This window comes from Melospiza melodia, chromosome 20, assembly GCF_035770615.1.
Source record: "Melospiza melodia melodia isolate bMelMel2 chromosome 20, bMelMel2.pri, whole genome shotgun sequence".
In the NCBI taxonomy this organism is placed as follows: Eukaryota; Metazoa; Chordata; class Aves; order Passeriformes; family Passerellidae; genus Melospiza; species Melospiza melodia.
In genome coordinates, this window is record NC_086213.1 from 8,013,916 (window position 1) to 8,029,098 (window position 15,183).

At 42.3% G+C, this 15,183-nt stretch overlaps 1 protein-coding gene across 10 annotated transcripts in view; it reads right to left on the reverse strand.

The window, feature by feature from the left end:
• The window catches only part of ARVCF (ARVCF delta catenin family member), a 246,616-nt gene that overhangs the window by 68,295 nt on the left and 163,138 nt on the right, over nt 1–15,183 (reverse strand). For all 10 annotated transcript variants that reach the window (XM_063173445.1, XM_063173446.1, XM_063173437.1 and 7 more), the window contains 2 exons: nt 9,873–10,486; nt 2,727–3,226 (listed from right to left, as the gene is read on the reverse strand). In XM_063173445.1, coding sequence (XP_063029515.1) covers nt 2,727–3,226; nt 9,873–10,486 — 1,114 coding nt within the window. The remainder of the gene's footprint in view (nt 1–2,726; nt 3,227–9,872; nt 10,487–15,183) is intronic.

Sequence of the window (15,183 nt, forward strand, 5' to 3'; positions counted from 1 at the left end):
GATCAAGCAAAGGAGAAGGCATGGAGCTGTCAAGGACTGACTCTCACATTAAATGCTAAGGAAGATCTCTTTTGCCTGAAAGCCCTGCCTCAAACAGGGCGTCCTACTGTGTGCACCCAGGTACCTCCTGTCCTGCAGGCAGAGTTTCACAGCCAGAGAAACAAAACTTCAAGCCTAGAACTTCTCTTGAATTCAGACAACTGAATTATTTAAACTTCTTTAAATTACTTGAATCTCTCTGGAAAGTAGGATTATTTTATCATTTGTCCTTAGCTGGGATGACCAGCTGGTGATTACCACTGAGCTTTTGAAAGGCAGCCAGTATTGAGTTAAAGAAAGATTAAACTGTAGAAAAATCAATGTGTCATACCAAACTTGAATTTGGAGCCTCTTAAAAGAAATAAACACAAATGCTGTATGCTGTTGTATTTTTTTCTTTTTCCTAATGCATTGCTGATGAAGTCCCCAGACATTTCACTCCAGACAAACTGAAAAACTTTCATGGCAAAGGTAGGCTTTGGTTTATCACAAGGGAAAAGCACCCAGATAGGAAGTCACGATTGCTGCCAGGAGAACACTGGAATTGTGACCTGAATTTCTGAGGCTGCAGAACCCAGTCCTTTTGCAGCAGCCCTGCCTGAATGCTCCCTTTGCACTTCAAGCTGGCTCTTGTTTCTGTCTGCTGACTTTTGGAGCTCATTTTACAAATGGACAATTCCACATTATCAGCCAGAGCTTTGAACACAGACTGCAAGTACAGCAGCACCAGCCACAGAGGCATTGCTGGAATATTCTTCTTTTCTGTGCTGATGCTTGAATGTCTCACACTGGATCTGGTGATATCATTTTAGAAGGGGAATGAAATTATTCCTGGTAGGTGGAGATTAAATGCACATCATCTGTTACTGGACATCTGTTTAGGTTAATGCCCTTAGTATTCCTGGTGTTTTTGAGTAAGGGGAAATAAAGAGCTCTAAGTAACAAAAGCCAAGGTGGAACAGAAATACTACATTTAATTGGAAAAAACTGCTGCCAAATAAAATGCATTTGAACTCTAAAGCTAATTAAGCAACAGGAAATCAAAGCAATTGCCATTTACAGTGAAAAGGAAAAACATCCACTTTGCTTTTGCCATCTTAGAAGTGACTGATTACTACCTAGAACTATAATGATATTCCTTCAGAGTAAATTATAGACTGGCTTCTCCTTTCTTGAATCTAAGGAAATAAATTTATTGCTTCTCAGCACTCCAGAAATGAGTGTTGATTAAACTAGAACAGTAGATAAACAGATATTCTTTATTAAAAAAAAATAAAGTCTGTCGTCGCATTAAATGAGTGCAACAAATAGAATATAAATACCACCTGCAGAGTTTCCATGTTGAGGCAGAGCACTGACAGCTCTCAAAGCACAATCAGCACGTGCTACTCAGAGGTTCTGCGACAAAACAGACAGCTCTCCTTTGCCAGCTCACTGGAAAAAGGCTGGAAAAATATCCCTGCTAGTTTCAACACTGTATATTTAGACCTAGTTTGCTAAATAGCCTGTAATGGCTGTGGAAGAACAGATGCAACACCCAGGGCCACTGTTCATCTCAGAGAATGATGATTACCAGTAAGAACTTAAAGAGAGCTACTATAATTTTTGAGGAAATTACAGAATTATGATGTTTACCTCTAATGGCTTAATCAATGTTTGCAATAGGGTCTACCTGCACAAGCCAACACTGATAAGGCAGCTAAACAGTTTCAGCCCTGGACCCATTTTCATCCTCACAAAGCTTTCAGGACAAATTCTGTTCTGGCACAGAAATTCATCGGAACTGCTCTGGTCTCCACCCAAACATCCCCTGCGGCTTCTGAGAAGAGAAAGGGAAATCCATTTCACTCCTCATGATTTATGGGAGACTGAAGAACAATATCTTTCTCCTTACTTTAAGAGCTGACATACTTTTCCACCCTTTCCCACTTAATGGCTGAACTTTGAAACTTGGCATATACTTTATTGCTCTTTTTGGATGATGCCCAAGACTAAGTTCAAATAAAAACAGGTTAAATAATGGAGCTGTAAGTGTTTGAAAACTCCCTGCAAGTGTGCACAAATTCAATAACCTGAAATTTAATTCTCCTTTTTCCAACCTTAGCAACAAACAAATCCATGTCCAGATTAGCAAAAGCAGACCCTCTGCTCCTAAAATCTGAGTTTTCCAGCCCAGAAGCTGCAACTTTTACACAGCCTCAGAGTCCTCAGTACCAAGCTGGAAGTGTTCCTGACCAGACTGACTGGCCCCCTAAATATGAGGGAGTGGGGACATGGCAGCAGGATTGTTTTATAAGAGATTAACAAGGAAAGATTTAGCTCAGCCTATCTTACCTCATAACGCACTGAGGGCACGTGCACTGCAAATTACCTGTCAATGGAGCAGCTGTAACTCATTTCAGCTCCAGTACCCCAAGCACCTGGTACTGCATGCTACACCCAGGGAGCAGCACCCACCCCTCAGCAGCCAGGGAATCCCAAGTGCACCACACACACACAGAGATGATCTCGATCCCCTCCTGACAGGCACGTGTCAGGATCTCACCCCACAAGCGTGGTGCAGCTACAGAACAGCTGCAGCCAGTGATCTAAATTCTCCTTCAGTGCTGTAATCTCCAGCAATTCTTGTTTCTGGAGCTGAAAGAACTGTTCTAAAGCCTAATCCATTAAGGAAATCAGACACTGACCTGTAATTAGCTCTCTGACTTCCATGTCGTTTGTTTTTCGCAGCAGCCTGATCAATGCAGGGATCCCATCACAGTTCTTTATGGCCACTTTGTTTTCGTTATCCTTCCCGTAGGAGATGTTTCTGAGAGCCCCGCAGGCCTTACGATGGACCTCGGGCTTTGGATGATCCAGCAGGCCCACCAGGATGGGGATGCCCTTGAGGTGCCTCACGTCCTTTTTGATCTTGTCGTTCTCGTAGCACAGGTGCTGCAGGTAGGCGGCGGCGTTGGACTTGACGGGGTCGATGGGGTGGCTGAGCATGGCGATGACCTCGGGCAGGTCGGGGTCCCTCCAGCGCGGGTCCTTGCGGATGCTGTCGATGGAGGGCGAGCGCTTGCCCAGGCGGTCGATGCTGGCCAAGCTGCCGCGCTCCGGCTGCGCCAGCGGCGCCGCGTAACCCCCGTGCAGGTACGGGATCCTCTCCTCAACCATCTCCGTCTCGATGGGGTCATCGTAGCCCCTGAGACACACAACGGCCCCGAGACAAAGGAAGGGGGAAAAAAAAGGCACATTTAAACACTTAACTCTGAGTCAACATGGAGATTTCAGATTTCAGCCATGAGCAAACATTTTAATATCACAAACATCACTGGGGCAGCATATTTAGTGTTTTCAATAGTTTACTTGGAGTAATTTGAAAATTAACCATAGCTGAGCTCTCAGCCGTGATGGGACTCCAGCACAGTGTTTGTTTGGCCAGCAATGAAACGATGACAGGAACTGCAAGCCATCAAACAGATTGCTTTCATTTTGGTCACTTAGCAAAGCAATTACAACAGAGCTGGATTACATTTAGTAGGAAACACTGATCTTCATTAATGCTGCTACTTCTGCAACAAACCAAAACTCTAATTAAGGGCATTCAAGGCCTGGGCAGGGACCACAGATATATTTCAGCAAGTCTGACAAGCTCCACTACATTTCCATGTTGATGCTCAGACAAGCATACTCTAAACACTACTCTTAATCGATATTGCCATAAACCACCCTCTTATAGATGTATTTTTTCAAACCAGCAGCAGCCTTTTGCCTTACAGTTCTTTCCTGGACAGGTTTGCTACTGTCTCAGTATTGCAGTTAGCTCTGTCAAGCAAGTGGTTCTAATCGCTACAAAATGTTTCTTAAAATCTTTCATCTAAAGCACTGAGTGATGTTATTGAACCATTTCTGCTGTCATGCTGAAGTATAGGCTATTAGAAGTCAGGAGAAAACGGAACTTGCTGTCATCCCAAAGGGACTGATAATTAAACTGAGCTCTGGGGAGAAGAGCAACCAGAGGTGGAGACTGAACTTAGTCTTGTACAATTAATGCTTTTAATGTTAAAAGTGCCTCTCCTGACTTTACGTTGCTTTAATTGCTGTTCTAAACCATAAACTGAATGAAAGGATAAAATGGGCAAGTATCCAAAACCCAGAATGAATCTGAAGAAATCCTTTTATTGATGCAGTTATTTGTATATGTATAATTCAGCAGTTGCTCTACACAGTAATTTACACTCTCTGGACAGTCGTGTTTTCTGTTACAGAACAAAGCTGTTTCCAGCACTCCAAGCAGAACAACACTGAAACAATTTATTTCTGTGAATGCACACGCAAAACCCCTTAGCTACTCCTCAAAATTCTGTTTTTACACATGCAAATTTGTGATAACCAGCATTAAAACTGCAACAAATTCTCATTTCTCAAACCCATCCTCATGTTAAATTCTATTTCACTTCACAAAAGCAGCAGAAGATTAATTTTAATAATTGCACAGCTGTTCCTTGCTTGACTTGGTAACTCACAATTCAGAACATCTCAGTCCTGTGAGCTGCCCACAAGATAACTGTGCACCACCTCAATTACACCTGCACAATTAAGCTTCTCTCTCCTCCTCATCCGTGCAAGTACACAAAGATAATTGCTGTCTTGGGATGCAGTTTGTTTGCTTTATTTCCACAAAGCCTTCCAAACAGAACCACACAGATGGGCCTGTCTTCCTCACGTTGTATCCTCTTCTCTTTGCCACACAAAGCTCCTTGGCCTCATTACATTTGTCAAAAGAAAACTTCAGAGTTAGAAGTTCAAATGCAGCACTGTCATGACCAAAGAGTACCACACAAGTCTTGTACCAACAACACTAATTTTAATTGTCAGTCACTACTTATTAAATATGAGTGGAAATACCTGAAGTCAAGAATTAATCATTAAAAAGAAAAATTAAATAAGATGACAACCTTGCTTTAAAATAAGACAGCATCTCTCAACAATCAGTAGAGAAGAGGATAAAAACCTTCAATTGCTGGAATAAACCCTCACAGGCCAGATCCAACATTCCTCTGAGGATGAAACAGTGCTGAGAGTCACTATTAATGCACCAGTGACATAACTCAAAGATTGCACCTGGCAGCAAAGGAAAACACCTGCACACCTGAACCCTGAAGACCCCAAATCATTATGTAGAAACTCAGATCCTGTATGAACCTAAGAGATGTACAAGAACACTCAGCCAGGGCAAGTATCACACTACTTCAGATTCACATGACCAAATACACTGATCAAGGCTAGGGAAGGTTAAAAAAAAACCAACAGGGGAAGCAGTTTACCAAAACAGATCATCTGCAAAGGAGCAGAACAACTGCTCAGGCAGAGCAAGGCACAAGTGCCACAAGCCCCATCACCTCTCCTTTAACAGAGGGCTGGAACATCAGAATGGCAGAGCAAGAAAGTCAAAAGCAAGAATCTGTCAGGGCATTAAACACACCCTGATCACCAACATATTTACACATTGGATGAGTAAAGAAATCCTCTTTCTGAGTCAGATTGGTGCATGCTAAATGAGATTTGTCACTTCCACATCACTGGAGCAGCTAGGTACTGCTTGATACAGAACAGGACTAAGAAGAGCCTCAGCAGATACTGCTCTCAGGAGACCAAGAGCTCTCTCCTCTCAGGACTGAAGAGCTCTGGTGCTATGCCAGAGTTGCTGACTGCAAGCATCTTGCCTTCTGTCTGTCTGCAGCAAGGCAGCCAAGTTTTCGGGATGCCAAGGGTCTCACGAATCACCTGTCTCAGGGAATTGATCAAAACTCACTCTAGCACAGTTAAAAACTGGGAGAGAGCTTGTGGATTTATCATCTTTCTTATGGCTTCAACATAGGCACATTTGAGTAAACAGGTGAAGGATTTAAACATTTAATCCTCAACAACTTCTGCAAGTGTTAACATTCATTACACTTAGCAGCCGGTGTCTGATTTGGATAAAAGACCAGAAAGGCTCAGGATTTCAGCAGGAAACTTTGTGCCAAACACTGAAGAGGAGACGTAAAGACTTTGCAGAATGAAATTCTACTTTTGCCAGGCTCTGTTCCCTGATAGGATACACAGGGGGATTCAAACCTGGAGTGAATCTCTGCTGAGATAAGGCTGAGTTATGGGCCATATGGTTAAAACACCAAAATCCCCTTAACTGGAGACACCTAAGAACTCCAATGGATGAGCTGACTGGGGCTGCCTCCTGCCCCATCAAACTCTGCATTCATCACCTTCTGCAAGCACAGTATTATCAAGCTGAATTCACACTAAGGAAGACACTCAGAAAAAACCCAAATATTTTTCATACTGACCACATTGCTTGCCTCACCCTGTTCTGCCCAGGCATGTCCATAAAACCCTGCCCCAAACTAGACAACATCCAAATGCTGCCCATATACACTTGGAATGAGTGAATGTAGGTCAAAAGTGCTGACTGAAAGTTTTATTTACAATTGCAAGTCTTTTTACTGAAAAAAAAAACACCAGAAGAAGAATGAAACTGCCATGTATGGTGTTACCAGTACTCTGTCTATACACAACAGCAGCAATAGACCCACTGGTAAAGGTATTTAATCTAAAATTTGTCTCATCTCCTGGTAACAGCAATTTGGACTGTGAAATGACCACCAAATACAGTCTCAGTGTCTTAAATCAGGCTTCTGGCATAGATAATTTAACAGTAAAAAACTGTTCTGTTGTTGATTTAGTCAACATTAAAAATTTATATCCTGTCTAGTCTGGAACAGCAACACTGGCAATAGCTGCTCCAGAGCCCTTAGGGAAAAAAAAGAGGTCCCACAAATGCTCATACAAGTGAAGAATGCAGAGGTCTACTCTGGGAAGAAATCACCACCCATGCAAGAAAAAGCTGAACAGAAGTTATTTAAATCAGTAAGATGAATTATGACTTGAAATTTCTTTCAATTTCTTTCTTTGTCTGTGTTAATTTCAATTTAATGATTAAAAAATATTCAAATAGTAGTAGGGAAGTTTTTTGTGAATAAAAGCATTCAGTACTTCTTGCTTCCTTGCAAAAAGGACTGTATATAAAACATCCAGCACACAGTAAAATTAGATGTTTTTAAAAACTATAATAAACACTTTAGTATAATAAAGAGAACCTAGCAAATGAAGGAAAATGGGGCACAAACTCAATTAAAGATATGTAAATACCTTCATAAGTAAACTTGAGTAAAATTACTTCAATACTGTACACCCCAAATGCTTTTCTCTAACCCCAATTTATTATGCAACCTTACACCAAACCAGAGCATAAAGCTGAGGGGAAGAACAAGAAGTGCCAGGTGCTCTTGCAGAAAGTGATGTATCTTACATGAGGAGAGACTCAGTATGAAGGAAAACAAGAAAGCCCAGCCACAAGCAATGATGAGCCAACAGAGGGAATATTTGCCTTTGTGCATTTATCTGGATTTGGAGATGTTTGTGAGGAGGCACATTTTTCCCCAATTTAAAATGAAATATAAGTAGCTTAAAATGAGGCTGGTGATGACAGAAGAAAAGCACAAATAGGTATTTATCTCTGTGATCAAATGGAGCAGGCAAGAGCTGGAAAGAACAATCTGTACTTGTAAAATCCCCCTGCCTAGGACCCCCTCCAGACACAGCTGGGCTGCTCAGCACACAGGGAATCAGACTCACTAGCACAGATTCCCATGAGAAACCTCCACTCAAGCCCTCTCAGAACAGGAACTGACAACAAGGACTCTTATTTTACCTTTAAACTACTCCCTAATGAAGCTGCACCAACTGGGAAGAACATGAGACAAAGGCTCAGAGAGTCACCAGTGCAGGAATTCTGCTCAGGACAGGAGGGGCCCAAGATGAAAGTCAGTGTAACACAGAACAGCATCCAACAGAGCTGTTGTTAAACCTGCTCTACACATTTTAACTTTTTGAAATCAAAAGTGACATCAATTAATCACATTCATTTAATCATTTTCACAGAAATAAAAATTTTAAAAAACTGGAGAGGAATAATAAATTAGCAATTACCCTCATCTAGTACAAAGCACTACTTGTAGTCTTTATTTTTTTGCAGATCAGTAGCATATCTGAAATGCAGGTTTATTGAATTGTTCAAGTATTTCTTTGAAATGTCAAAAAGTAACTGCTTATGAAGAGGCCCTCATACAATCTTCTTATGTTCTCAACAGCTAAAGTTTGCTGCCACAGTCAGGCTAATTATTTGTCAAAGCCTCTTGATCACATTAAATATGGAAAAAACCTCGTAACAAAAGAAATGTAGAAGAAAAATTATGAATTGGTCCTATCCAAACTGCAAGGAACAATAAATCAAAGGGATGTTTAATAAAAACACTGAATTTTAAAATGCAAATGGGTAGGTTCTAAGAATATATTTAATTATTCATTTTGCATACAGTTTGAAAAATGCTAATAAAAATTTAAAAGCGTTGATGCCTGACTTCTTTTAGCAAGAAATGTAAACTTGCTTAGTTCAGGGAAGCACAAATCCAAGTCCGATAAATTGAGCAGGATTCTGGCACCCATTGGGTGCAGGTATTTCCTTCAGCCCCACAAAAACAGGGATGTGATTCCACTGCTGCAAAATCAAAGATGTCACAATGGACTTGAAGGGTGTTTTGGGAGATACACCTTGACACGTTTTCACTGGCTTTTTTTTAAAACTCTCACAAGTATAGATGACAATCTGGAAGTGGTTGATTCTAGCTTTGGAATGAACTTCCAGAACAGGGAGGGAAAACAGAGCCACAAAAGCATGAATGACATAACAGCTACAAGGAGGAGGACTCAGAACAAAAATCCCACCAACAACAAATCTCACCAACAACTGCTGCTGATGCAGCAAAGCCTGAGGTCAGAAATGTTAAGTCTGAAGACTGTCTATACACAGAGACAGGCGAATCCAGACTCTTTACAGCTCTGGAAACTATTCTAAATTAAAAGGAAAAGAATGAGAGTTAAATCCATATCAAAACACGAATAATGAGGATATGGCTCCAAGCAGGCACATGTAAAATTTGTACACCCTTTAGAAAACAAAGTATTGCAAGTTTTTCAGGTCTATACAAGATGACTTTCAGCTGAGTAACAGGACTCTTTTCCCAAGCCTGGGGGTTTTTGGCTTTTTTCCCTAAATGCAAGAGCAGATAGCTGTGAACCAGCAGAAACAACTAATACCAGAAAAGATGGCATAAAATAGAACATGTCTTAGAAACTGGGCTGAACCAGAAGTAATTTTTAACTGGTCACTTTAAATACAACAAGGATACTCTTTTTCTCCCCTTAGCACAACCTGCTCAGACAGCTGAGGGTGTGTGGTTAGCAGCGGATCTGGGCTGAGGCTGTCGTACACCTCACAAGACAGCTTGGCACCCCTTCACTACAGGGATCAGCTCATCTGCAACCCCAACCAGCTGTTCAAAGCTTTTGTTTGGCAGATGTGCACACAACCAGACCTGTCAGGAGTCTCACAGATCACAAACCCCTCTTTTCACCTTGCTAGTGTGGGATGACTCTGGGACAACACAGTGCATTCACAACTCTTTTTTAGGAAGAGGGAAAAAAAGTAACTTAGCCTTCTTGAACAAGTTCATCTTTCTCTCTAAATTCAACCTGAACTAAGCAGCCCAGAATCACTGAAAGGGTCCTTGGGCCTCACCTCTCCCTCTCTTCCATATTTCTTTCCAGTCATTTATGAGCTGGTTTTCTGTCAAGTAACTCCAGAACATACCAGATCACAGAGTTTGAATGTACGCGAGCAAATAAACAAAAGCTGCAGAACAGCACTGTGAAAAACAAACGAGTTTTACCTTCCTTTGTGAGGCCTTCCCCTCTCTGGCACACCTGCAGACGTCCTCCTGTTGACAGTGGAGTAATCCGGATCCAGTTCATAGCCCTCATCATCCACTCCCAGGCTGCGGTTGTCATCCTCCAGCCCGTAGGGCTCGGGCTGAAAGCGCTCGGGCTGGGAGCGGTTCAGGTCAACGCTGCTGCTGCCCACGGGCACCTGGGGCTGGGCCACGGGGCCGTACGTGTCCCTCCGGCTGGGCAGGGTGAAGCTGCCATCGTCGGGCCGGTAGGAGCCCCCGGGCACGTAGGCGTAGCGGGGCCGGTAGCCGACGCCCCGGGACAAGCTGCCGTAGCTGTCCGAGAGGTCCCCGTAGCCGTCGTGGCCGATGTAGGGGCGGTACTGGCCCTCGTGGCCCTCGGGGTAGGAGGAGTCGTTGTAGCTGTTGTAGGAGCGGCTCAGCGTGGACGAGGCCTGGGGGGGGATGAAGCGCTCGCCGTTCTTGAGGTAGCGCCGGTCGATGGAGTCCGTGTAGCTGCCCATGGGCGAGGAGCCGTCCATGGCCGGGAGCCCGTCCGGCCCCAGCGGCACCTGCCGCACCGTCCGCGTGGTCACTGTCTTCACCATCTTGGTGACCTGGCAGGAAGCACGAGGAAATAAATGTGTTAATGCTCTCCTTGCTGCATAATGTGGTGAGACACGGGAGGTGGAGGAGGAGTGGAAGGGGGAGAGAGCACCACAGAGCAGACTCCTGTGCCGTGCCCGTAACACCAGCACAGCCATCAGCTCACCTGTTAGCTTTTGGAACGAACAGTGGAAAAATACTTTGAAAAAAGCACTCTGGGCTCTCACTACCAAATCAAAAGCACTGCAGCCATGTGACAGCACATGGAAGCAACACAAAGTCATTAGACCAGTTCCAATTCCCCCAAAATGTTTTCAGGAGACATCTGTCCTAAGAGAAGGCTTTACCATGTTGTGGAGCCACAGCCTGTACTCCCACAGCTACAGCATAAATACCACATCACATTCTCTAGTTTAACTAAATTAGTTATGTGCTTCTGCTTGATCTGGATCAAGTTTACACCTCTGTGTAATTTGATGGAGCTCAAATCTGGCAATAATATTTAGGAAACCATGATCTCAAACAGAGAAGTTTTGGGCTTCAGGACTGTGGACAAGACACCTGCTTTCTCTTTTAAGATATTCTTACATCCAGCAATCACCACACAAGCCTAACAGGTAGCTGTTGTCATTATTTCGGTGACTAACAAATTTCCAATAATGAACACACACACCACATTGCTTTTGCAACTGCAGCTACCTAAACATCCTAGACAAACTTGTTTAAAACACTGAAGAAAAAGCTGCATACAAATACAGCTTTATCTTTACTTCCATAAATCACATTTCATTTCAAAACAGAATTCGAAACAACTGAAAATAGTAAATGTCCACAGGGCTCTTGTATTCAGGGTTCCTTGCTGAAGGGTAAGAACAAAGAGTCCTTAAAACTTTGCAAGAATCATCTGCCTTTGTGGCAAAGGTCTGGTAATCTGTTTAAGCCAGTGCTGGACAAAAGCCACTGTATTTACACACTAGCAAAGGGCCTTCTGTTTGGGTTGGTATCTGGGCTCCATCAACTTCTGTACTGCCTTCCAGAGGGACCAGCAAAAGCTCTTTTGGGAAGAATAAAAAGTCCAGCAAATGCCAGTCTATCCTTGGTAGTCCCAACCCCCCAAAAATTACTTTAACCTATATAAAGTTACCCTAATCCTAGTAAGTGCTGACTTTTCAGCCCAACCAAACAACATTCCCAAAACAGCACGTCCACAAAGATGAGAGGGAGAATCAACCTACCTGACAGCATTACACACACCAGGGGAAGAACACAAAATTGGTAAAAGGTATTTGGGGTTTCTAAGCTATTACAAACATAAATAAGCATCAGCAAATGACACTTTTCTTCATTTAAGTCTCAGAATGAAATGCTACATTCAAGGGAAATGTTAACCACAACATGCATCCCTGGATTGCTCAGTGGCTCTGAAGTCCAAATAAATATTTTGACCTACAGCCTCCGATTTAAACATTTAGATTGGCAACAGATTAGCCAAGCTACTGCAAGGCAAAATAATTAGACATAATGGCTCCAGACATCCTCTAGCCAGATGTTTTCACACAGAAACCTCAAACAGAATAAGATTCACCCAAACAGCATTTCTTTTCCTACACACATCTGTGAGCAAATGATACTTCAACATAATGAAGTAATGAAATCCTACAAGACTGAAAGCAGCACAAATGTCTCTCCACCAGCAGTGTAATTAACAGCAACACGATGCTGCATGCAGCACAGCCAGGTACCAACATGACCTCTGTATCTAATTTGAGCCACAGCTGAAAGAATTTTCCTCATCAATACAAAGGGATTTCCTCATCAAGTAAACATCAGCAAAGATGCTATCCTTCCATGCCTCTGAGTCTTTTCTCCCTTTTCCAAAGCACACTTTTAATAACTGGAAGAAAGGAAACTAGAAACTCAACATTTATTTAACGGCATACAATCCAACAGGGGTTGTTGTTTGTTACCTGTGTACAATACTTCTCCCTTCCGCTCAGTTGTCAGCGTGACCACTGTCACAGCTTTACAAACTCAGCAGTGAGAGGACAGAAAGAGCTGGCAGAGTTTACAGTGGCTCTTTGTGAAGTGGATACACACAAAGCAACACAGCTCAGTGTTCTACTGAAGTCAGAAACAATACTTTTATTCAAAGTGCCATATTCATAAGTGATCTTCTAAGAGCAGAAAAAGTGACATTTCTCAGGCCTGAAATACGTGAGTTCTGCAAAGCCATGACAAAACTGGGTGCAAAATGCTGGGCCTTTGTGTTCTTGAATTTGGGAACCAGTAACAGGAATAACAGGAATTAAGGTAGATGTCAGCAATTTGATGAATCAGAAATGGATACTTGTGCTCGGAAAGGAACAAGGAAGGAGCTTTCGAAATGCCAAGAATTGCCCTTGCATAACCTCACAGAGCTCCTCCTTTCAGCACCACACAGCAGATCCAGGCCCAAGCACAGCCTTTCAGACACGACTGCCACAATGCTCAGTTTGTCACCTGTCATTTTTCCTAAAGCTGCTAAGATCAGACCATAGGAAGTGCCTAACACACCTCCTGTGGCTGCAGCAACAGCACAAAAGAGGAATAAACTCTGTCCTGCAGGATCAGGTACACCTTCATCAAAGACTTGCTCCATGTCATTGGTAAACAGGATGAGGTGGCAATCACAGAATGTTACAGCCAGGAAAATTGTCTCCAAAGCTGCTGCATGTACACAAAACCCACAAAGCAGAATTTCAGATCACTGAACATCACCTCCTAGACAATGTGCGACCTGCCAGTTACCCTTAGTGAGTTTTTCACCATGCTCTGGCACTCCACAGAGTATTTACAGAGATTTGGGTTTTTAGTTTAAATTGCCAACACAATGCAAGGGATTAGTTTGCAATTTATATTTACTTTGCCTTATTTTCCTGTCTTTCAGACCAGCAGAGACAGCATTTCAATGGCTGTGGCCATCAGAAAGCCACACTCAGTGTGAGGCAGCAGAGCACATGTAAAAACAAGTTTACAGCATCAGCACAGCTTCACCTCTTAGTATTTTCTGAACGCTGCACCCAGCAGCAAACACAAAGTACCAGGACAATCAAAACCACCTTGGTCAGACACATAAAAAGGAACATTTCACTCAAGCATTAAAGTAGGCATTTCTCACAGTATAAAGGCACTCAGTAATGCTAAAGGTGTTATACTGGGGCAATCAAACAGAGCCATTTTATATTTTGAGAGAGAGGGAGTATTTGTACTCATGCCTCATTTGTCAGGCAGAGGCATTGAGATAGAAGATTTATCATGTGATAAACAGATTTTGCTGCTGACAGGACAATAAAGGGAAGCTTTTTGGCAGCAATTAGCCAGCACACAGATGAAGGTCCATTTAATGAAAGGTTTCCAAGCAAAAGAAGAATCCCAAACAACAAACCAAACACGTTTATTTCAGGAAATCCTGCTCAAGGGAATATTTCATTTATATTTCTTAAAAGAACACAGGCAATCTTGAGCAGCTGACAGCACAGTAATCTTCTCTCCCAACATTTTTGTGATTTCCTTAATACTGATGCATTAGCCAGAGAGAATGTAGCCACTCCAAATGGAAGCCCCAACAGACAGCCTTATCTGAGAGACACCTGATCCTTCAGATGTCACCCAACTTTAAAAAAGATTTATTAGCATCAATTCCTCACTGTAGATCTGCTCTAATAAAAAAATGCAGAGTTACAAGTTACTTTGAGGGTAATTTGACTTCCTCTGTTTACTTTCCCTAAAGAAAACCCGTGTAAAAAGGTTTAGGTTTTTTCAGCCCAATGACAAATCAAACATGCTCAATTGTTTAAATGCCCCAATCTTGAAGTACCAGAGGAAAGCTTCAGAGTATTTTCCTATGAAGAGGCTGTCTGAGTATGCTTACAATATATTTGTAATTCTTTATGCCCTGTACAGCTACAGGACAAAAAAAAAATCCAATTTACCTACTAGTTCAAGCTCTCTGCAGCCAATATTTTGTGAAACTTCAAGTCAGTGCTTTCACTGCTGCTCTCCACACGCCAAAATCGAAGTATACTTCGGGTTTACTGACCTTACCATTGTTCATCCCATAAATAACAATGATTTTAGTAAATAAGTCCCTTACAGGCCCCATGGTAATGGTTTCACTAATTCTGTTTCTGGAAATACATTTGCCAATGGAACATAAAGGAAATATTCACACATTTGAAGCAGCTTCTGTATTTTTCTGTCCCTTATCCTATTTATCTAGGAGGATGGGAGAAAAAACATGGAACTATCCAACAACTGGATTTCCTGGATGCATGTGCACATGGTACAAGTAGGTGCCTCACAATGCTCAGTCCCAGAGGATTAAAGATAGTACCAAGATCTCTGTGGAACTGGGCTGGCATGGTCAGATGCAGTCATCTTATCTGTAATTCTGCCTTCCACTTTGTTTCTCAGGTTGGTTTTGTTTTGCCTCTAATTTATTTAAAAAAAATTAACTGCATTATAAAAGCTGATAGGGGTAACAATCTTGTTGAAACTGTTGTAAACCAACAATCAGATGACAAGGAATGCAGGAGCATCTGAGCATCCTGACATTTCTGTGAGCTTATTTTTGAACTATGGACTGTAAAAATTTATCAGCCCATGCAGGTTGAAGCTATTACCTTTCTATTAAATGCTGTGGAAGAACTCACCCTGCAGGTTTTCAAAA